Here is a 23,220-nt window from a genome sequence, read left to right on the forward strand (position 1 = left end):
GCCTTAGAAGTCGGGGCCTCTACTCGATTCTTTCTTTCTTTCTTTCTTTTTCTTCTTTCTTTCTTCTTTCTCTTTCTTCATTCTTTCCTTCCTCTTCTTTCCTTCCTTACTTCCTACCTTCCTACTTTCCTATTTACTTTTTCTCTTTCTTTCTTTCTTTCTTTCTTTCTTTCTTTCTTTTCTTTCTTTCTTTCCTCCTTCCTACCTATCTTTCTTTTTCTTACTTTTTTCTTTCATTTCTTTTTTCTGTCTTCTTTCTTTCCCACTCCCTCTCTCTCTCTATCCATCCATCCATGCATCCATCCATGTATCTATCTATCTATCATCTATCTATCTATCTATCTATCTATCTATCTATCTATCTATCTATCTATCTATCATCTATCTATCTATCTATCTATCTATCTATCTATCTATCTATCTATCTATCTATCTACCTACCTACCTACCTACCTACCTACCTACCTACCTACCTACCTACCTACCTATCTATCTATCTTTTTTATTTAGCATATGGCATCTACAGAGGTCATGCAATCACTGAAAAAGATCTTGAGACTCTGGAAAGAGTGCAGAGAAGAGCAACAAAGAGGATGAGGGGACTGGAGGCTAAAACATATAAAGAAGAGTTGCTGAAATTGGGAATGTCTAGTTTAATGAAAAGAAGGACTAAGGGTGACATGATAGCATCTTCCTATATCTGAAGGGCTGCCCCAAAGAAGAAGGGGTCAACCTATTCTCCAAAGCCCCTGGAGGTAAGAGAGGAAGCAACAGATGGAAACTAACCAAGGAGGGAAGCAACCTGGAGTTAAGGAGACATTTCCTGACAGTTAGAACAATTAATCAGTGGAACAACTTGCCACCAGAAGTTGTGAATGCTCCAACACTGGATGTTTTTAAGATGATGTTGGATAACCGTTTGCCTGGAATGGGATAAGGTTTCCTGCTTGAGCAGGGGGCTGGACTAGAAGATCTCCAAGAGCTCTATTCTGATTGATTTTTTTTTTGCAATTTGTTTTTTATTTTTAAACATAAAAAAACATAAAAAAAATTCTCATCCATTACATACAGCGTGTCGTTTGGTTACAAGTGTTTTTGCATCCATATTCTCAATTACATTTACAATCACAGATTTTTCATCTAGTATAACTAAATACCTCACTTTCATTGTACAATGTATTCTGATTGATTGATTGATTGATTGATTGATTGTGCCCTGGTGGTTTTCTCAAATCCTACCCCTTATCTTTTGATTGACACTTACCTGTGTTCTGCATGGATTCGTCCTCTTGAAATGGACACTCACTCAAGGCTCCCACGCGACCGAGGGACCCTCCGAGAATCAGTTTGAGCGATTCCAGAGACCCCTAAAATATCAGGAGAGGAAGAACAGCCCTCGGTGGGAAAGACACCTACCCTGATTGTGTTTTTCCCCACCGCTTGCACGCTTGATTTTTTTTTGGAAGGGGGAATCCTGGTAAAAATAGAAGCTTCCTCTAAAATGAACTGGATTTTTACCGTGGAGATGTTGAACTTATTCTTCCCCCCACTCCTGTCTGCATTGATACGCTCGCTTACACCGATTGTGGTAGGAAGATGGGGTATGTGCTCACCTCCATCCGAAGATAGGTTTTCTGTCCCGTTCTCACTTCGATGGGTTCGGTTTTTTCCTGGTCAATCGATGCCAATTCGGGCAGCCCCCTATTGGAGTCCAGCAGCTTGCAATCCACGTACAGCTCCAAGGACAAGCTGCTGGCTTTCAGGCCGCTGACCCGCAGGAGAAGCGTGTGGCTACGTCCATCCGACAGGTTGGAATTCTGCAGATTGACCGAGTGGAGCTTCCCATCGGCACGTAAGTATCGGACGAGGACTGTGAGCGGGGAGAGAAAAGATGGATTTCCGGGTGGGAATTTTCCTCCCACTTTTCTTGTGTTTCCTTTTAAGTGGCCCCTTTCCGTTATTACAGGGGGTCCTCGACTTACAACCATTCATTTAGTGACCAAAGTGACGACGGCACTGGAAAAAAAAGCGACTCAGGAATGTTTTTCCCAATGTTTTACAATCCCTTTGGAAAACGGGATCCAAATTCAGACACTTGGGAACTGATTCGGATTTATGATGGATGCGGGAGGTTTCCCTTTGGTGACCTTCAGTTCAGCCAAGTCAGCGGGGAATCCAGATTCATTTAGCGACCGTGGGGCTAAGTTATGAACTGCAGGGATTCACTTAACAGCTGTGGCAAGAAAAGTCGTAAGGGGGCAAGAAAGGGGGCAAACCCTAAGTGAAAAATGTTTCGCTTCACCACAGAAATCTTGGGCTCGATGATGGCCGTAAGTCAAAGATGACCTTTTATTAATTTGATTGACAGGGCCACCCTGTCTTTTACTGACTCAAAGCAAATAAACCATTAAAGGGGTAAAACAGTAAAAAAAATGAAAATCAAGGTTTTAGTAAAGTCAATTGACTTCTTTCCTTTCTTTCTTTTTCTTCTTCTTCCTTCCTTTCTCTTCCTTTTTTCCTTCCTGCCTTCCTCCCTTTTTCTTTTCTTTCTCTTCTTTCCTTTCTCTTTCTTTCTGTCTTCCTTCCTTTATATCTTCCTTTTTTCCTTCCTCCCTTTCTTTTCTCCTCCTTTCATCCTTCCTTCCTTTCTCTTTCCTTTTGTCTTCCTCCCTCCCGCTCTCCTTCCTCTTTCTTTCCTTTCTCCTTCTTCTTTCATCCTTTCCTTTCCTTCCTTCCCTTCCTTTTTCTTTCTTTCTTTCCTTCCTTCCTTCTTTCTCCCTTTCTCCTTCTTTCATCCTTCTTTCTTCCTTTCCTTTCCTTCCTTTCCTTCCTCTTTCTTTCTTTCTTTCTTTCTTTCTTTCTTTCTTTCTCACTCACCTTTATTCGTTTTGCCAACTACGGAGACTTCAAACCATCGGCTGTTATCCTTCTTGTAGTGAAGGCCGAATAGGGGACCACCTTGTTTTGGGGGCAAGTGGAAAGTTGATAAAAGGTACATATCATGGACAGATAAAATCTCGGTCCGGATTTTGTTCGCGACGTTGGTCATATGTCGAGTTTCGGTGACGGTCAGGAGGTCAATGACTAGGGAAGGGGAAAAAAAGGATGGGGGTCACTTGCAAAGCGAGTCAAGTTTGCATCCAGTGCTTTTGCGAAGAACAGAGTTGGAAGGGGGACCCTAAGAGGTCATCTAGACCAGAGGTCCCCAACCTTTCGGGCCTCAGGGACCACTAAACTCATCATTTTAAATCCCACGGACCACTAATACGATCCGCCTAGTGACCGACTGGGCGGTCATGTGACTGGGTGGGCGTGGCCAACTCACATGTCTTCTCGCCCCTCCCCTCCCAGCCCCTCCTCGCCTGCCTGCCCACCCGGGCTCCTTAGGGCCCCAACAGGAAGCCGTTGCTGGAGCTAAGCAGCCCCCAGGAGAAAGAGTTGGCAAAACAGCTCAGTTCAAATTGGATCTGACTGAGAAGGAGGCTCACCAGAGGCACCTCACTGAGGACTAGGAGCATGGGCTTTCCAAGCAGAGGGAAGACCCGCGGGAGTGCAAGGCCAGGTGCCGGCGCCTGGAGGCTCAGCGGGCTGAGATGATCAGCCAGTTCCAGGCCGTGATGCAGTCCCACTAGAACGAGGCCCTCCGGCTCTTCGCCACCAGTGGCTCTTCCCTCCAGCCTTCGCCCAAAGCCCCCCACCAGGAGGCCAAAGCAGACCCCAAGTGGGAATTTCTGCCCCCTCTGCCCCCCACAAAAAGACCCCAAAGGGGGAGACTCTCTGCGGCAACACAAGCATTCATTGCACGTATCCGTCCCAGGGGTCGTAGTTTGAGGACCCCCTGATTGAGTGCAACATCAAAAATGGAAATATTATTTCTGCGGACCACCAAAATATTCTCACAGGCCACCAGTTGGTGACCGCTGATCTATGCAACCCCAACTCCCTTTACAGTTCTTAAATTCTTAAATTTGACATTTTCCAAAATGGAGCAGGTCTTTATGAAAAAAAAATCGGGTAAAGTTGGATAAAGAGGATTTAAAAAAAAAAAATTGGGACTCCCCATAGGCTGCATTCTGTGCCTTTCTCTTTGGGTGCGTCGACATCACCAGGCAAAAGTTTTTTTCTTGAAATTATTTGAATGAAGGGATTTTTTTTCCTGGAGAGGGGGGGGAAAAATGCTATTTCGAGGCCAGCCTTGAAGTGTGCCACAAAGGAAACTCCCCAGCTGAGGGATGGGTTTGAAGAGCACGCTCTGGGAGGAAAAATGCCAAAACTGGGGCCTCTGAGGTTTTTAAAATATCCGTTTTTAAAAGCGCTGGAAAACTCTGAAACCAGCTGGCTGCCGACTGCTACCAGCCCTGTCTGTTTCTCCTGCCAGATGCAGCTCCGCCTTCCCCCATTAGGGGGAGCCCTCCAGGACCATCCTCTCAAATTGGACGTGAAAATTCATTTATTAATTATTTTTGGCTGCACATCCCTCTGCTACTTCACCAGAAATGGTCCAATACAACTTTCTTTTCGGCTTCCAGGGAAAACCATTAGCGCTACCGTATGAAAATGCCACAAAAGCGGATCCCCCCCCCTGTTTTTTTCCCTGGATCCTGGAGATCCCTGAATGTGAGTTATCAGAGCAGAGAGAGTTCAGTTAGGTTATAAAAGTGGGAAAGGAGAAAGGAAGGGAGGGAGAAGGGAGAGAAGGAAGGAAGAATGGAAGGAAAAGAGATAGAAGGAAGGAGAAAGCGAGAGGGAGAGAAAAGGAAGGAAGGAAAAGAGAGGAAGGAACGAGGGAGGGAAGGAAGGAAAAGAGAAGAAAGGAGAAAGAGAGGGGAAGGGGAGAAAAAAGGAGGGGACGGAAGGGAAGGAAGGAAGTAAAAGAGAGGGACGGAAGAAAGGAAGGAAAAGAGATGGAAGGAGAAAGAGAAAGAAGGGGAGGAAAATGGAGGGAAAGAAAGAAGGAAAAGAGAGGGAGGGAGGGAAGGAAAAGAGAGAAGGAGAAAGAAAGAGGAAGAGGGAGAAAAAAGGAGGGAAGGGAGGAAGGAAAAGAGATAGGAGAAAGAGGAAGGGGAGGAAAAGGAAGGAAGGAATAGGGAGGGAGAGTGGGAAAGAAGGAAGAAGGGAAGCAAGGAAAGGAGGAAGGAAGAAAAGGACCTGGCAGAATAGAAGGGGGAGAAGAGAAAGGTAAGGAAAGGAAGAAGGAAGGAAAGGAGGAAAGAAAGAAAGGATGGAGGAAGGGAAAAAAAGACCGAAGAAAGGAAAGGAGGGAGGAGAAAGAGAGACGGAGAGAGGGAAGGAAAGAAAAAAGAAAAGAGAAAGGCGGATTTTACAAACGCCCCGCGCTCGAGCTCAAGCCTCCCTTTGGCTGCCTCGCTTGCTTCCAGAGAGACGCCCCTTCCCCGATTATTCCGAACTCCCCCTCCCCAATTCCACCCCCACTTTGCTCTCCGTGGTGGCAAAGACCCCCGCGGTCTTCCCCCCTGCAAGAGGGGCTTGGCAGCAGCGGCTTTTATGCCCACCCCCCCAAAAGCTCCCTCTGGCGGGGGTCTCTCTCGACCCCAACCCGGTGGGAGGGAAACTCCGCCTTGGACCCTCGCCCGCCCCAGCCCAGCGGGGGAAGAGGGCATCTCTCCCCCCACCCACCCAATTCTTCTCCCCCCCTTTGGTGGGTTTGCAACCGGGCGCCCCCGGGAGCCGGCGACCCTCACCTTGCAACTCGCGCCGGGCGACCCCGCTGGCGGCGCCCCAAAGAAGGAGGAGGAGGGCGGCGGAGGCGGGCAGGGGTCTCCTCCGGCGGAGGCTGTTTGCCCGCGGCTGCATCGCGGCGGCCGGCCGAGCGGGGGTCCCCCGAGGAAGGGGGCGGCGCGGGCTGGGAAGGGAGGGAGGCGTCCCACCGCCCTTTGAATGGCCCCGCGGCGCCGCCCTCCCCGTCCCCAGCCCAGCCTGCCAGCGCTGGCAAGGCGGGGGTGGGTGGGGGGGTTTGAGGATGCTCAAACGGGGGATGGGGGGACACCTCCAGCCGCCAGGGGAAGGGTCTCTGCCTCCCCCCTCCCCCGGCTTTCAACCCGAGCTGATGGAGCCGGCAGGAAGGTGCATTCACAGATGAACAGGGCTGGAAGGGACCTTGGAGGTCATCTAGTCCAACCCCCTGCCCAAGAAGGAAGGAAGGAAGGAAGGAAGGAAGGAAGAAGAATAGCAGAATAACAGTTGGAAGGGAGACGGTTGGGGTCTGCTGGGGTTGAGTGGGGTTTCCCACCCACCCATTTACAACCCTCGGGGTCTGGGAGGGGGGGAGCAGCTCGACCCAATGGGCCAGGAGGAGTTGTGTCCCCCAGACTGAAAACGGATCCTCCCCTGTTAGGAGCAGTGTACCCCAGCGAGGGAGAGAGAGGTGCGTCCTGCAAGCCAAACTCTTCGTTTTAATTTTAAAAAAAAACCAGAGGGGAGGGTCAGGCTTCTGTGCCCCCCCCCCGCATCACCCCCCCTCCCAATAGGTCAGTAGAACTGTCCAGTTTCTTAACCCGCTCCTCCCTCCCGTATTTTGCCCCCCCCCCCACAAACACACTCATTTTCAAATATGACCTCATTGTTTTCTTGGGGCAATTCAAGACTTGGAGGGCGGTGTCCTGTTCCCCCTCCTTGCTCACTCCTCCTCCCCCCCCCCCTACAAACCTTCCCCTCTTCCTTCCTCCCCCCCCCCCCCGCCTGGAAAGGCCCCCTGGAATAAACGCCCTGCATTTAAAACATGGGAATGACTTTCCTGCAAGAAAATTCTTCCCTGAATCCTGCCATCATTTGGGGGTTCGCTTTCCAAGCCTCCCCCGTTTTCAAAAAAATATTTAACTCTCATCCCAAACCCCCTGCAGATATTTGGAAGGTTCTCCAAAGAGGAACCACGCCTCCGAAGGAAAAGGAAGGAAGGAAGGAAGGAAGGAAAGAAAGAAATGGAAATGAGAAGGAGGGGAGGGAGGGGAAGGAGGGAAGGGGAAAGGAAAGGAGAGAAGGAAAGGGAAAGGAAAGATGTAGGGAGGGAAGGAAGGAAAAAGGAAGGAAGGAAGAAAAGAAGGAAATGAAAATGAGAAGGAGGGGAGGGTGGGGAAGGAGGGAAGGGAAAAGGAAAGATGTAGGGAGGGAAGGAAGGAAAAAGGAAGGAAGGAAGAAAAGAAGGAAATGGAAATGAGAAGGAGGGGAGAGAGGGAGGGGAAGGAGGGAAGGGGGAAGGAAAGATGTAGGGAGGGAAGGAAGGAAAAGGAAGGAAGGGACTGAGAAAGGAAGGAAAGAGAAGGAAGGAAGGAAAAAGTAGGAAATGGGAATGAGAAGAAGGAAGGGAGAGAGGGGAAGGGAAGGAGGGAAGGGGAAAGGAAAGAAGGGAAGGAAGGGGAAAGAAAAGATGTAGTAGGGAGGGAGGGAAGGAAAGAAGGAAGGAAATGGAAATGAGAAAGAGGGGAAGGAAATGAAGGAAGGGAAGAAGGAAGGAAAGAAAGAAAGAAGGAAAGGAAGGAAGGAAAGAAGGAAATGGAAATGAGAAGGAGGGGAGGGAGGGGAAGGAGGGAAGGGGAAAGGAAAGGAGGGAAGGAAGGGGAAAGGAAAGATGTAGGGAGGGAAAGAAGGAAAAGCCAGGAAGGAAGGAAGGGACTGAGAAAGGAAGGAAGGAAAGAAGGAAGGAAAGAAGGAAGGAAAGAAGGAAGGAAAGAAGGAAGGAAATAGAAATGAGAAGGAGGGGAGGAAGGGAGGGGAAAGGAAAGAAGCAGGAAGGAGGGAAGGAAGGGGAAAGGAAAAAAGGAAAGAAAGAAAGAAAGAAAGAAAGAAAGAAAGATCCGAGAAGCCGTTTCTGCAGACGGAGGCAGCTTTTTCCCAGCTGCCAATTTGCAATGACAGGGCAGGATTGGTGATTCCCCCCCCCCGCTTCCTCCCCCCTCCAGCCACCAAACCCTCATCTGGATTTGCAACTGGCCGGAATCTGTTTATGTTCTGTTTGCAGGCCACCATAACAACTGGGGCCTCTTGGTTTGCACCTCCTTGGAGCGGCTCCTACTCGGTGCCAAACCGCCCAGCCCAAGGCCTCCTTGTGGCTTGGGGTGCCCACTTAACCCCTTCATGAACGGGGGGGGGGGCTTTGAGGCCCTTTGAGGGAGCCCAGATGCCAAATATCCTCTTTTTTAAAAAACAACAACAACACACACAAAAGCTTGGGTGACGTGGTAGAAGGGTTCCCATATTTTGAGGGGGGGGAGACGGACTGCCCCAAAGAAGAAACGGGGGGGGGGGGCAACCTGTTCTCCAAAGCACCAGAAACAATGGATGGAAACTAACCGAGGAGAGAAGCGACCTAGAACTAAGGAGGAATTTCCTGACAACGAAAACAATTTAATCAGTGAAGCGACTTTGTCTGCAGAAATTGTGGAAGCTGGAAGTTTTTAAGGAGAGATTGAAGAGCCATTGGTCCAAAATGGTACAGGGTCCATTGAACAGGGGGGGTTGGACTAGATGACCTCCGAGGTTCCTTCCAACTCTTATTTTTCTGTCCTTCCTTCCTTCCTTCCTTCCTTCCTTCCTTCTGTCCGTCCTTCCTTCCCTATCACTGGAGGCTTTTAATAAGAGACTGGCCAGGTATTTGTCTCAAATTGTGTAGTATCTCCTGCTTGAGTAGGGGGTTGGACTAGAAGACCTCCAAGGTCCCTTCCAATTCTGTTATTCTGCTACCCCTTCCTTCCTTCCTTCCTTTCTTCCTTCCTTCCTTTCCCATCACTGGAGATTTTAAAGAAGGGACTGGACAACCATTTGTCTCAAATTGTATAGGATCTCCTGTTCGAACAGGGGGTTGGACTAGAAGACCTCCAAGGTCCCTTCTAACTGTTTTTCCTTCCTTCCTTCCTTCCTTCCTTCCTTCCTTCTTTCCTTCCCCATCGCTGGAGATTTTTAATAAGAGACTGGGCAGTTATTTGTCTCAAATTGTATAGGATCTCTGGCTTGAGAAGGGGGTTGGACTAGAAGACCTCCAAGATCCCTTCCAACTGTTATTCTGCCCTTCTTTCCTTCCTTCCTTCCTTCCCCATCGCTGGAGGTTTTTAAGAAGAGACTGGACAGCCATTTGTCTCAAATTGTATAGGATCTCCTGCTTGAGAAGGGGGTTGGACTAGAAGACCTCCAAGGTCCCTTCCAACTCTGTTATTCTGCTACCCTTTCCTTCCTTCCTTCCTTCCTTCCTTCCTTCCTTCCTTCTTGGTCATTTAATCAAGCTCTGGAAATTAAATTTATCTCTCCTTTATGCTTGACCTCCTCCTCCACCACCACCACCTCATTTTCTGGGGTTTTCATTCATCTCAGGATCCCAGAAAGAAGGAAGGGAAATCTGGGTTTTATTTATTTATCCTCCTTTTATTTATTGTCACAATCGATACAGCCACCCATCTCAAAGCCTTAATTCCGGGCAGCCTCCCTTCCAAATTCATCCCAGCCTCTTGTGTAAAAATAAATAAATAAATCACAATTAAAATAACCCCCTTTCCTCCTTCTTATGCTCTCCCTTTTCAACATGTTAACGCCCCAGAAAGTTTATTTTGATTTATCCCGCCTCAAATCTTTGTAAGCAGGGAGTTTCTAGAAGCTTATCCAGAGGGGTGATTTGCAAAGAAAATAAGACTGGGATTTGATTCGGCCTTATGCGAGGGATACGTCAATTAGTTGTCAAGCCGCAGGAATTTTCGTTATTTGGGTCACGACTGGACGGAAAAATTTCGCAATCTTTCCCTTTCCTGGCGGAGAAATTTGGAAAGTTAAAAAAAAAAAAATCTGGAAATGTAGGAATCTGGAAAGGTGATCTGGGGATACAATTTACTCCAGATGGACTTGGTGCTGGTGGGAAGTACGAACCGAACGTTAAATTATCATAGAATCTCCAGAGCGGGAAGGGACCTTGGAGGTCTTCTAGTCCACTCCCTTGCCAAATTCCAGACTGGCTTCTGAAATGAGGGTGGGATGGTGGCATTTGGTCGATCTGTTTCAACCTAAGAGATGTCATTTAAATCACATTAAACACGAATATTTAATTTAAATATTAAATTACTCAATATTCTATCAACTAATCCTATATATATGTTAATTGAAATATCTATATATAGCTATCTATCTATATCTATCCATATCTCCATCTGTCTGTCTGTCTGCCTGTCTGTCTAGCGGTATCTCTCTCTCTCATCTCTAATTCTGTCTCTCTAATCTCTCTCTTCTATCTATCTATGCTATCTTATCTATCATCTTCTTTATCATTTATGTATTTTAGCTACCTAATCTATCAATCATCTATCCTATCTATCTATCTATCTATCTATCTATCTATCTATCTATCTATCTATCTATGTAAAATCTATCAATTTTAACTATTTATCTAATCTATCTAATCTATCAATCATCTATTTTAGCTGTTTAATCTATCTCTATCTAATCTGTCTATCAATCATCTATTTTAGCTGTTTAATCTATCTATCTAATCTATCTATCAATAACCATCTATCTATCTATCTATCTATCTATCATCTATCTATCTATCATCTATCTATCTGTCTGTCTATCTTCTATTTATCTATCTTAGCTATCTACTATCTATCTATCTCTATCTAATCAATCAATATTTTAGCTATTTAATATCTATCTATATCTATCATCTAATTATCTATCTATATCTATTTTAGTTGTTTTATCTAATTATCTCTATCTAATCTATCTATATCAATCATCTCTTAACTATCTACTTAAATCAATCAATCTACCTATCTATATCTAATCGATCTATCAATCATCTATCTTAGCTATCTATTTAACCTCCCTCTCTCTCTCCCCCTCACTCCCTCCCCCTCCTATCATCTATCTATCTATCTATCTATCTAGCTATCTATCTATCTATCTATCTATCATCTATCTATCTATCTATCTATCTATCTATCTATCTATATGTAGCTGATAAGGAGAGCTTGTGGCGTAGTGGCTAATACAACTGCCTAATATGTAATACAATAGCAATAGCAGCAGTAGACTTACAGCCCAGGTTCGAATCCCAGTAAGGGCATGGCTAGCTGATGAGAGCTAAATAGCTTGAAATAGATCTATACTAGTCTCCCTTTATTTATTTATCAGCACAAACGCAATATATATACTCTATATACAATATATACCCATCTACTCTAACTATCTCATCTCTCATTTAAATCTGTTAATTGAAGGAGCAACCTCTTTCCCTACTACGAATATTGCATTAGGGAAAGAGTTTGGTCCTTCCATTAACAGATGCACTTTTCTGTTTTTAAATTTTAAGTGTAGGGCCCCCCCCCCATCTTTTTCTTCAGCCGATCGATCGAACTTTTTTTGTGTGTGTGGGGGGGGAATCAGAATTAACGTCGACAAAGAATTCGGCCGAACATACAAAGTCCGATTCCTTTCGGTTCTTCTTCTCCCTCTTTTTTTTTTTTTTTTCAGGAATCCTGCCCGGATGGGATGGGGCAGAGGCAGCCTTTCTGGGATCTGCTCCAAGTGAGGTCATCTCGGCAGGAATGGCTTGCAGAGGAAATAAGAGGGTGATGTCAGGCCGAATGGAATTTTTCTCGGCCATCTGTCTTGCTTTGGTGGGAGCAAATTCCCACAGACCCAGCCTCCTGACGCTGGAGGTTTCTTAACCTCATTCCTCCTCGTCATTTTTTCCCCTTTCGGAAAGATCGCACCATCATCCAATAAAGTTTTGGAGAGATCTGGGAAGGAGACGGTGGAGGAGGGGGTTGAAAAGGAAGATGACAGGACAACAAGAGATGGAAGGGACCTTGGAGGTCTTCTAGTCCAACCTTCCTGCTCAAGCAGAATAATAACAGAATAATTACAGAATAACAGAATAACAACAGAATAATTACAGAGTAACAGAATAACAGAATAATAACAGAATAACAGAATTATAACAGAATTATAACAGAATAATTACAGAGTAGCAGAATAACAGAATAATTACAGAATAATAACAGAATAATTACAGAATAATAACAGAATAATAACAGAATAACAGAATAATTACAGAATAATTACAAACAGACTAACAGAATAATAACAGAATAACTACAGAGTAACAGAATAATAACAGAATAATAACAGAATAATTACAGAATAATTACAGAATAATTACAGAGTAACAGAATAACAGAATAATTAGAGAATAATAACAGAATAATTAGAGAATAATAACAGAATAATTAGAGAATAATAACAGAATAATAACAGAATAACAGAATAATTACAGAATAATTACAGACTAACAGAATAATAACAGATTACAGAACAGAATAATAACAGAATAACTACAGAGTAACAGAATAACAGAATAATAACAGAATAATAACAGAATAATAACAGAATAACAGAATAATTACAGAATAATTACAGAATAACAGATTACAGAATAACAGATTACAGAATAACAGAATAATAACAGAATAACAAAAGAATAACACAATAACAACAGAATAATAACAGAATAACAAAAGAATAACAGAGATGGAAGGGACTTTGGAGGTCTTCTAGTCCAACCCCCTGCTCAAGCAGAATAATAACAAAATAATTACAGAATAATAGAAGAATAACAGAAGAATAACAGAATAAGAGAAGAATAACAGAGATGGAAGGGACTGTGGAGGTCTTCTAGTCCAACCCTCTGCTCAAGCAGAATAATAGCAAAATAATTACAGAATAATGACAGAATACTAACATAATAATTACAGAGATGGAAGGTTTTATTGGGAATCTGGCTGGGGGATTCTGGGAGTCGAAGCCCACCCCTCTTAAAAGTTCCCCATGTCCTGAAACACAGTAGAGCTTTTAAATAGCAACAGATGGGGTCGGAGCAGGCAGCCCAGGATTCTGGGTTTTGCAATCCCCTCTACTTTCATCTCCCAGCCTCTCCCGTTGCAAGGCATTGCAGGGGTTCTCACGACCCCCTCTCTCTCCCCCCCACACCCCTGCAAAAAAAAATATCCCCTTTATAGCACGCCACCGGCTTCCTAAAAAAGACCCCTTGGGTCGTTTGAAGCAGAAAGACGCCCGGCTCACTTAAACCCAACACGTGTCTTGTGCAACCCAACACGTGTCTGCTTGGAACGTGTGAAGGGCGTTTGCAAAAAAAAAAGGTGGGGGGAGAGGCAGGGAAAGCAGCAGGGTTGCAATTTGTAAGCCGGGACACAGGGGGCGGCAGAGCCTCCAAATCCTGGAGTTGCATGAATCGGAGTCACTCCTCTTTGCCTCTCTCTTGTTCCAGGCTGTTCCGGGTCAAGGCAAAGGCGTGGGAAGATGGCTGCGCCCATGGAGTTGTATTGCTGGGCAGGCGGGTGGGGGCTGCCCACCGTGGACCCCGATTGCTTGGCCGTTTTGGTGAGGGGCGGGCGGCGTGGGGGGTCTTTTGCAAAGCTCTCCTTTTTTTTTATTTTGCAAATCCGGATTTTTAATTTTGCAAAGCGCCCCTTTTTTCTCCCCCCTTTTGCAAAACGATGCTATTATTTTGGGCAAAGCGCTTTTCCCTTTTGCAAAACCCTTTTTTTCCCCCTTTTGCAAACTGAATTTCCTTTGCGAAGCGATGTTGTTATTTTTTTTTTTTGCAAAACGCTTAATATAATATATAATATAATATATTATATTATATTGCAAAGTGCTTTTTTCCCTTTTGCAAACCGAATTTCCTTTGTGAAGCGATGTTGTTATATTTTTTGCAAAGTGCTTATATATATATATATATATATATATATATATATATATATATATATATATATATATATATATATAATTGCAAAGCGCTTTTCTTTCTGCAAAATGCTTTTTTCCCTTTTGCAAAACGCTTTTAGGAAGAGGGCTCAGGCTAGATGGCTTCTGAAGGTCCCATCCTGATAGATTGTGCCTAGCGGATTCCTCCTGGAAAGGGGGTTGGCCTAGATGGTCTCTGAGGTCCCCTTCCAGAATGAGATTCCGTGTAGTGGATCAGTTGGGATCCATTAGACGGAGTCTCAGTCTGAAAGGGGACCTCAGAGACCATCTAGGCCAACCCCCTTTCCGTTATTATGTTATGTTATGTTATAATATCAAAGCACTTCTTTTGCAAAACGCTTTGCTTTCCTTTCAGAATGATTTTTTGTTTGCAAAGCGTATATAGATAGATAGCTGTGATAGATGGATAGATGATAGATAGAGATAGATGATAGATAGATAGATAGATAGATAGATAGATAGATAGATAGATAGATATGATGGATGGATATGATAGATAAATAGATGTGATAGATAGATGGATAGATAGGTAGGTAGATAGGTAGATGTGATAGATGGATAGATATGATGGATTGATAGATGTGATGGATGGATGGATAGATAGATAGATAGATAGATAGATAGATAGATAGATAGATAGATAGATATGATGGATGGATATGATAGATAAATAGATGTGATAGATAGATGGATAGATAGGTAGGTAGATAGGTAGATGTGATAGATGGATAGATATGATGGATTGATAGATGTGATGGATGGATGGATAGATAGATAGATAGATAGATAGATAGATAGATAGATAGATAGATATGATGGATGGATATGATAGATAAATAGATGTGATAGATAGATGGATAGATAGGTAGGTAGATAGGTAGATGTGATAGATGGATAGATATGATGGATTGATAGATGTGATGGATGGATGGATAGATAGATAGATAGATAGATAGATAGATAGATAGATATGATGGATGGATATGATAGATAAATAGATGTGATAGATAGATGGATAGATAGGTAGGTAGATAGGTAGATGTGATAGATGGATAGATATGATGGATTGATAGATGTGATGGATGGATGGATAGATAGATAGATAGATAGATAGATAGATAGATAGATATGATGGATGGATATGATAGATAAATAGATGTGATAGATAGATGGATAGATAGGTAGGTAGATAGGTAGATGTGATAGATGGATAGATATGATGGATTGATAGATGTGATGGATGGATGGATAGATAGATAGATAGATAGATAGATAGATAGATAGATAGATAGATAGATAGATAGATGTGATAGATAGATAGATGGATAGATATGATAGATGGATAGATGTGATAGATATGATGGATGGATGGATATGATAGATGTGAGATAGATAGATGGATAGAGAGGTAGATAGGTAGATAGATAGGTAGATAGATAGATAGATAGATAGATAGATAGATAGATAGATAGATATGTTGGATGGATGGATGGATGGATGGATAGATATGATAGATGTGATAGATAGATAGCAAAGCGAATTTTTTTGTTTGCAAAGCACCGGCTTCTTCCCCAACTGGGCGCCCGTGGTGTTTGTGTGTGTGTGTGTGTGTGTGTGTGTGTGTGTGTGCATTGCAACTGCAAAGGATTCCAAGCGGGGGGGGGGGCTCCACAAAATTGGGCAGAGGGCCCTTGGAGCCTGATCCCCTTCCTTCCAGAACCCTCCCCCCCCCCCCAGGTCGAAAGAATGAGACCAAGATTGCTGCTTTAGTTGGTTGCAAAGCAGAATTTAAGAATAATTGGATTATTAAGATATGAAGAGGATGGAGGTCTTTTTTTTTTTGGGGGGGGGGGGGGAGAAATGCGATCCCCTCCCTGCCTCCAAGGATGCAACGAATGGCCAAATGCATTTTTTTCCCTTTTCTTTCTATTGCCTTGTAGACTTACGCTCGATTTACAGGGGCTCCCCTCAAAGTTCACAAAATCTCCAATCCCTGGAGAAGCCCCTCTGGTAAGTTACTATATATATATTTGGGGGGGGGGGTTAGGAAAAAGAAACCCCCTTCTGTGAATTGCATGGAAATTTTTGGTTTTCATTGCATGGAAAACTTTTTCATTGCCTGGGAAGCCTGCGCAGGTTTCTAGTCCTCAAGAGGGATAGGGAAACGGGTGGGAGGGAGAGAATAGAGCCTGGGGGAGAGGGGGGGGGCTTACATGGGGCTCCCCCCCCCGCTTCTCTTCCCCCAACCTGCTGGTTTTTTTCCCCCCAATCTCAGGATCGCTCCCCGCGCTCAAGACAGCCGACGGGGTTATTTCCGATCCGCAGGAAATCATCACCCATTTTAGGAAACAGGTATGGACGGCTGGGGAGGGGGGGTCCTGTTTGAATTGAATAGAGCGGGAAGGGACCTTGGAGGTCTTCTAGCCCAACCCTGGAGAGTCACTTGTCTGAGATGGCATAGGCTCTCTTGCTTGAAAAGGTGGCTGGATTAGAAGACCTCCAAGGTCCCTTCCAGCTCCTATTCTATTCAATTGACAATTCTCTTATTCTATTTCATATTCTATTCTATTCACAGTTCTCTTATTCTATTCTATTTCATATTCTATTTTATTCTATTCCTATTTTCTATTCTCTGTTCTGTTCTATTCTATTCACAATTCTCTTATTCTATTTCATATTCTATTCTATTCACAGTTCTCTTATTCTATTCTATTTTGTATTCTATTCTGTTCTATATTCTATTCTATATTCAAATCTACATTCTATTCTATTCTTTCATATTCTATTCTATTTCATATTCTATTCCTATTTCATATTCTATTCTATATGTTCTGTTCTGTATTTTATTCTATATTCCATTCCATTATCTATCCTATTCTATTCTATTTCATATTCTATTCTATTCCTATTTCATATTCTATTCTATATATTCTGTTCTATATTCTATTCTATATTCCATTCCATTATCTATTCTATTCTTCTATTCTTTCTTATTTTTCTTTTCTTTTTCTTATTTAGCAATTTAATGCAGATTACGACCTCTCGGCATTACAAGGGGCGGACACTCTAGCCTTCCTCTCTCTGGTACATGGGAAGCTCCTGCCTATGCTGGTGAGTTTGGGGAGCGGCGGGGGGTGGGTGGGTGATTCGCTTAACGACGGAGGCAAGAAGGGCTGTAAAAATCATACTTTAATAATTGTCCCAGCGACAACAGCGATTCGCTTAACGATGGTGGCAAGAAGGCCCATAAAAATCCTACTTTAATAATTGTCCCAGCCACAACACTGATTCGCTTAACGACGGTGGTAAGAAGGCCCGTAAAAATCCTACTTTAATAATTGTCCCAGCCACAACAGTGATTCGCTTAACGACGGTGGCAAGAAGGCCCATAAAAAGTCATACTTTAATCATTGTCCCAGCCAAGGCAGTGATTCGCTTAACGACGGTGGCGAAAAAGACTGTAAAAATCACACTTTAACAACTGCCTCGCTCAGCGACTAAAATTGCGGCCGTAAATCTAAAGACAACCTATATTATTTTTTTGCTGCAAGTTTCCCAACTAACTCATCTTGGTTTGAGCGAAGCAGCCATTCGTGGTCTGTTTTGCCCATTAAACCAAGATTGTAAGCTTTGGTGGTCTGTTGGGACAAAACTTTATCCCTTTTTTAACCTCCTCGATCCGTTTTTTTGTTAATAGTTTGGTTTTTTGTGGGACGGGAAGGCGTATAAAAACCGTTCTATTTGTGAAGATCTCATGAGGACTAGAAACATTGCTCCTTGTCTTCTTTTCTCTCTCTCCTCCCAACGGAGGAGGAGGAGGAGGAGGAGGCTGTGCGCGTTGAGGGAAGTCACTCTGGGGATTCTCCTCCTTTCCAACAGATCCACACTTTCTGGGTGGACGCGAAGAATTACGTGGAGCATACGCGGAAGTGGTTCGCGGAAGCCATCCCCTTCCCACTTAATTTTTTCCTGCCGGGCCGAATGCAGAAACGTCAGCTGGAGCGTCTTCAAACGGTCTGCGGGGAAAACTGGCAGGACGATGAAGAACAGCTGGAAAAACAGGTGAAGGAAGGATGCTTAAAAAGGCATATTCCCCCTAATTCCAATGTTTTTTCCTATTTAATCTATTCTAATTCTCAGTACAGCCAACCTTTCTTCTTCTCCTTCTTCTTCTTTTTTCTTTTTTCGTTTCTGTTATAATTTGGCACCAGTGAGGTTAAAACCAATTTTGGTTGTATTTAAGTACAATGACAATAAAGATTATACTTCTCCTCCTCCTCCTCCCCTCTTGTTCTTCTCCTCCTTCTCCTTCTACCCCTCTTTCTTCTTTCTTCTCTCCTTTTTCTCCTTCCTCTCTCTTCCTCCTCTTCTCCTCCTCCTCTTTCTTCTTTCTTCTCCCTATCCTTCTTTCTTCTCCTTCCTCTGTCTTCCTCCTCCCTCCTCTCCTCCTCTTTCTTCTTCTCCCTCTTCTTTTCTCCTTCCTTTCCTCTTCCTATTCTTCTTTCTTCTCCCTCTCCTTCTTTCTCCTCCTCCTCTTTCTTCTTCTTCCTCTTCTACTTTTTTCGTTTCTGTTATAATTTTGCACCAGTGAGGTTAAAACCAATTTTGGTTGTATTTAAGTCCAATGACAATAAAGATTATACTTCTTCTTCCTCCTCCTCTTCCTCACCCTTCCTCCTCCTTCTCTTCTTCTTTTTCTTCTTCTATTTCTTCTTTTTCTTTTTCTTCTTTTTCTTTTAGTTCTTCTTTTTCTTTACTTCTTCTTTTTCTTCTTTTTCTCCTCCTCCTCCTCCTCCTCCTTCTTGTTATTATTTCTAGATAAAAGTTTTTTTTAAATATCAATATCATTGCATGGATGGTGGCGTCTGAATATCGTTCGTTTTGGTATAAAACCAATATAATACATTATCATTTCATTAGTTGAACAAAAACAGTCTAGAATTATTATATATATATAGACATCAACACGAATTCCTTCATTTTTCCATTAATCGGTGTTTAGTACATCCTTCCAATAATCATATCCTAGTATTATTGTACGTATTCAACACGAAGAGAGGTGGGCCGTGCCAGCCTGGCTGGGGACGATAGGACTTGTAGTCCAAAGGCTTGGAGGTGCTAATGGTTGAGGGGAAGAGGGAGGAAGGACGCCTGACCCAACAATCGTTTTCCTTTTTTTTTGTACCCGCAGCTTTATCGAGACGGTTGCGAATGTCTCACTCTCCTCTCTCAACGCCTCGGCCGGAAGAAATTCTTCTTCGGAGACTCGTAAGTAACTTGGGTGTTGAGCGTCGTAAGTAAAACGGGGGTCTTAATTACCTGTTTTCAGGTAGCCCTCGACTTACGACCAAAATCGGGACTTTGCGGTGAGTCGGCGGTGCCCGGTTTTATGGGTTTCTTGGCACCGTCATTAAGCGAATCACGTGGCCTGACGTCGTTTGTTGCACACCCTGGGGAAGGTTGCTCAGGGTGATCCCGTCACTATGGGAGATGGCAACCATCCTAAACGGGTAATCCCCACCTTACCGCCATTCATTTAGTGACCGTTTGAAGTTACGTCGGCGGAAGAAGGGACTCGGGTTGCAGCATCTGAGTGGCGCGGTGGCCTAGAGAGGGAGCTCCAGCCTCACGATCGGAAGTTTGATCCTAGGCAGCAGCAGATATTTCTCTCTCTGGGAACAATGAGAATCTATCGGCTGAACAATACTCCGCTCTGGCAACAGGAAAGGCATCTGGCCAGCAAACATTCAGTTGCAAGAGATTACGGGGTCGTTCAAAGGAGGTGATGATGACGGTTTCAGCATCACATGATTAAGATTCAGACAACTAACTCCTATTTATGATGGCTGCAGAGTCCCCGGTGTTAACAACCGTTTGCAGGCTCAATGTTGGTCGTAAGTCGAGGACTGCTCCGTGCTGCGGCCGAGTCTCTTGATCGTGTCTTATTTTGTCTTCTCGTTTTCAGACCCGCCTCTTTGGATGCCTCCGTCTTCAGTCTTCTAGCCGGCCTGCTTAACGCCAAACTCCCCAACGGGAAATTCCAGCAACACCTCAAATCGCTTCCAAACCTTTGCAATTTCTGCACGTCCATCTTGAGCCTTTATTTTCCCTGGGACGGAGGTGAGTTTGCTCTCCCTTGGGGGAAGATCCTCGGGGTCGGTTCTCGGGGGCACGGGGTGGGGCGGTGTGCCGCTGTAACCCAATGACGGAGTTGGACGGGGCCTCGGAGGTCTTCTAGTCCAACCCTTCCTCAAGCAGGAGACCCATAGCCCCCACTTTAGACAAACGGTTGTCCATTTGGAAGGAAGGAAGGAAAGAGACAGATGAGGGAGGGAGGAAATAAAGAGGAAGGAGGCAGGGAAGGGAGGAAAGAACGAGAGAAGGAAGGAAGGAGACATGAGGAAGAGAGGAACAAAAGGAGGAAGGAAGGAAGGAAGGAAGGAAGGAAGGAGACAGGGGAGGGAGGAAGGAAGGAAAGGGGAAGGAGGGAGGGAAGGAAGGCAAACAAGGGAGATAGGAACGAGAGAAGGAAGGAAGGAAGGAGACAGAGACAGAGGAGGGAGGGAGGAAGGAAAGGGGAAGGAGGGAGGGAAGGAAGGCAAAGAAGGGAAATAGGAACGAGAGAAGTAATGAAGAAGGACGGAAAGGAGGGAAGATGAGGGAGGGGGAAAAGTAAAGAGAAGAAAGAAAGAGGGAGGGAATGTGGGAGACAGACAAGGGGAGGGAGGAAACAAGAGGAGGAAGGAAGGAGACAGATGAGGGAGGGAGGAAGTAAAGAGGGAAGGAAGGAAGGAAGGAGACAGATGAGGGAGGGAGGAAGTAAAGAGGAAGGAGGGAGGGAAGGGAGGAAGGAACAAGAGAAGGAAGGAAGGAAGGAGACAGGGGAGGTAGGAAGGAAAGAGGAGGTAGGAAGGAAGGAAGGGGACACACAAGGGAGGAAGGATAACAGAATAACAGAGTTGGATGGGACCTCGGAGGTCTTCTAGTCCAACCCCTGCTGAAGCAGGAAACCCATATCCCCCATTTTAGACGTGGTTGTCCATTTGGAAGGAAGGAGACAGAGAAGGGAGGAAGGAGGGAGGGAAGGAAGGAAGGAGGGAGGGAAGAAAGGAAGGAGAAAGGGGAGGGAGGAACGGAGGATAACAGAATAACAGAGTTGGAAGGGAACTTGGAGGCCTTCTAGTCCAACCCCCTAGGAAGGACGGATAGAAGGAAGGAAGGAAGACAGATGAGGGAGGGAGGGAGGAAAGAGAGAAAGGAGGGAGGCAGGCAGAAATGGGGGAAACAGATGAGGAAGGAGGGAGGACGAAGACAGACAAGGGAGGAAGGAGGGAAAGAAGGAAGGAAACACAAGGGAAGGAGGGAGGAAGAAAGGATAATAGAATAACAGAGTTGGAAGGGAACTTGAAGGCCTTCTAGTCCAACCCCCTAGGAAGGAAGGAAGGAAGGAAGGAAGGAAGGAAGGAAGGAAGGAAGGAGGGAGGGATGACCACAGGAAGCTGCAACCACAGTTGTGTTGTCCAGCACCTGAGATTCAATCGCGTGACCATCGGCACTTCGAAGTGCTCCTAAGTGTCTCCCCATCGTACCGTCCGTCGTACCTTCGTACGACGGCGGCTAAGCGCCAAACCTTTGCCAGTGGCTTCTCCCCGGATCGAAGGCGTTTGTTCCTTGACCGCTTTTGCCTCTTCTGCAGGGGACCCCCCACCCAACCTCCACAAAGCGGCCTCCGGCGACGTCGCCGACGCTGACGGGGAGACGCACAAGCGACGCAACCAGTTCCTCTCTGTCCTGGTGGCGCTGGTGGCCATGGTGGGCTACGCCTTCCTCTCGGGGATTGTGTCCATCCAGAAGGACACCCCACACCATGCCGGCCAGCACGCCATTACCATGGACGAGGCCGAGGAGGAAGAGGAAGAGGAGTAGTACCGGCTTCCAACAGACTTGAAAATAATTCTTTTTTTTTTTTAGTACGGCTAAGCTGACTCCGGTACCGCTGTCTCAAAATCCTTTTTTTAAAATCCATTCCGGGGACGATCGAGGTCAATAAATCAGGGGGAGGTTCAGGTTTAACAGCTTGTCTGTTCCTTAGTCCTTATTTAGGCAGGCCGTCCTCGACGTACGACCCCCCCAACAGCTCCCTAGACGCCCCTCGCGAAGCGAGACGCTTGTCCGGAGAGTTCGACCAACTTTTCTCGCCGCGGGGACGAAACGAATCTCGGCCGTGGCTAACTTGCTCGCACCGTTACTAAGTTTCCCCGTGGACTCGGCTTGTCCAAAGGACGTAAATGGGGATCAGCGTGCCCTCCCTGGGGGGGAATGCTACGACCGTCGTAAATATGAGTCGGTTGCCTGGATTTTGATCAGGTGACGTGCGGGAAGGCTGCATTGGGCGTAAGAGTGGAAAACGACCCTGAGTCACATTTTTCATTGTTGTAACTGCAACCGTCGTGAGTGTGAGCCAGGTGCCAACCTGTGAATGCTGATCGTGTGACCTTAGGTCGTAAGTGTGAGACAATGGTTCTAAGCCCCCTTTTTTGCCATTGTAACTTCGAACAGTCACTGAATGGGCTGTAAGTTGAAGACTATAATTGATTGTATTAGGAGCTGCGATTTGGGGGGGGGGGGGCTTGGTATGATTCACTTAACGGCCATGATTCACTTTACAACCATGGCCAAAAAAAGGGTTAAGGAATCTTATTTCTTACATTTTACCTTGATGCCTTCAGAATCTCTATTTCCTTCCCAGCAGAGTCATAAAATAAGACCAGTCCAAGGGTTCCTGAGCATGAAAATAAGAACCAGGGGGTTGGTTTGCCCCGTGGAACTCCCCACCACAAGATGCCCAATTTACGACTAGGATTGGGTCCAGAACTCCTGTTACTAAGCAAAGGGTTATTCAGTAACTCGCATTTCATTTCGCTTTGTCGGGGGTCGTTCAGCAAATCCCTGCCGTTGTTCAGCGAATCGCGTGGCCGTTGACGGTTGTAAGTGCGAGGAACCGGTCATAAATTTCCCCCCCCACACCCCTTATTTTTTTTTCCATCGCTGCTGTCCCTTTGAATGAAAAATCGTCCCGATTTTCCTAGCAGAAAAAGCCAAGGAAACACAAGACTTTTTTTAAGAGACTCAGATAATGGTGCTCTCCGCCCCGGGAGCATGGGATTTGGAGTCCAGCAGCATGGGATTCGGAGCCCACTCGTGCACGTCGGAGGGGCGCAAAAGAAGCTTCATTTGGCGACAGAAACCGAGGGTCTCTCGGCTTCCTGCCTAAATCCCCCCCCCCCACTCTTTGCCTCCCTAAAGCCAAGAAGAAGAAAAACCGAACCAGATGTATTGCTAGAAAAAAAATAAACACAGATTTATCTCCCCCAAAAAACAGGTTGAATCTTCATTCAGTAGATCCTACGACAGAGGTGGGGGTTCCTACCAGTTCTC

General features: G+C 45.2%; 2 protein-coding genes across 2 annotated transcripts; one reads left to right on the plus strand and one right to left on the minus strand.

The window, feature by feature from the left end:
- Nucleotides 1–1,264: 1,264 nt before the first annotated feature.
- Nucleotides 1,265–5,853, minus strand: LOC116523248 (thrombospondin-3-like; the record flags this gene model as incomplete). Its single annotated transcript, XM_032238339.1, has 4 exons — nt 5,703–5,853; nt 2,878–3,084; nt 1,614–1,870; nt 1,265–1,367 (listed from the first exon to the last, which is right to left on the minus strand). Coding segments are annotated over exons 1-4 (679 nt in total), but the record flags the coding sequence as incomplete, so codon positions are not given.
- A 7,424-nt stretch (nt 5,854–13,277) lies between these two features.
- MTX1 (metaxin 1) lies at nt 13,278–21,855 on the plus strand. Its single transcript, XM_032238334.1, has 8 exons — nt 13,278–13,395; nt 15,723–15,792; nt 16,058–16,134; nt 16,801–16,893; nt 17,662–17,844; nt 18,974–19,050; nt 19,748–19,902; nt 21,479–21,855. The coding sequence occupies exons 1-8, from the start codon at nt 13,315–13,317 to the stop codon at nt 21,706–21,708; spliced, it is 966 nt and encodes a 321-aa protein (XP_032094225.1). The 5' UTR covers nt 13,278–13,314; the 3' UTR covers nt 21,709–21,855.
- The last annotated feature ends 1,365 nt before the right edge of the window (nt 21,856–23,220 follow it).

The sequence above is a fragment of the Thamnophis elegans genome, unplaced genomic scaffold (genome assembly GCF_009769535.1).
Source record: "Thamnophis elegans isolate rThaEle1 unplaced genomic scaffold, rThaEle1.pri scaffold_123_arrow_ctg1, whole genome shotgun sequence".
Taxonomy (NCBI): domain Eukaryota; kingdom Metazoa; phylum Chordata; class Lepidosauria; order Squamata; family Colubridae; genus Thamnophis; species Thamnophis elegans.

What these genes read in the sequence shown, in the direction of transcription:
- MTX1 (XM_032238334.1), top strand. Translation starts at nt 13,315, where the DNA reads ATGGCTGCGCCCATGGAGTTGTATTGCTGGGCAGGCGGGTGGGGGCTG. An exon ending in TCCCTGGAGAAGCCCCTCTG is followed by an intron (nt 15,793 to 16,057) that starts GTAAGTTACTAT and finishes CCCCAATCTCAG; the next exon opens with GATCGCTCCCCGCGCTCAAG. An exon ending in GGAAGCTCCTGCCTATGCTG is followed by an intron (nt 16,894 to 17,661) that starts GTGAGTTTGGGG and finishes CCTTTCCAACAG; the next exon opens with ATCCACACTTTCTGGGTGGA.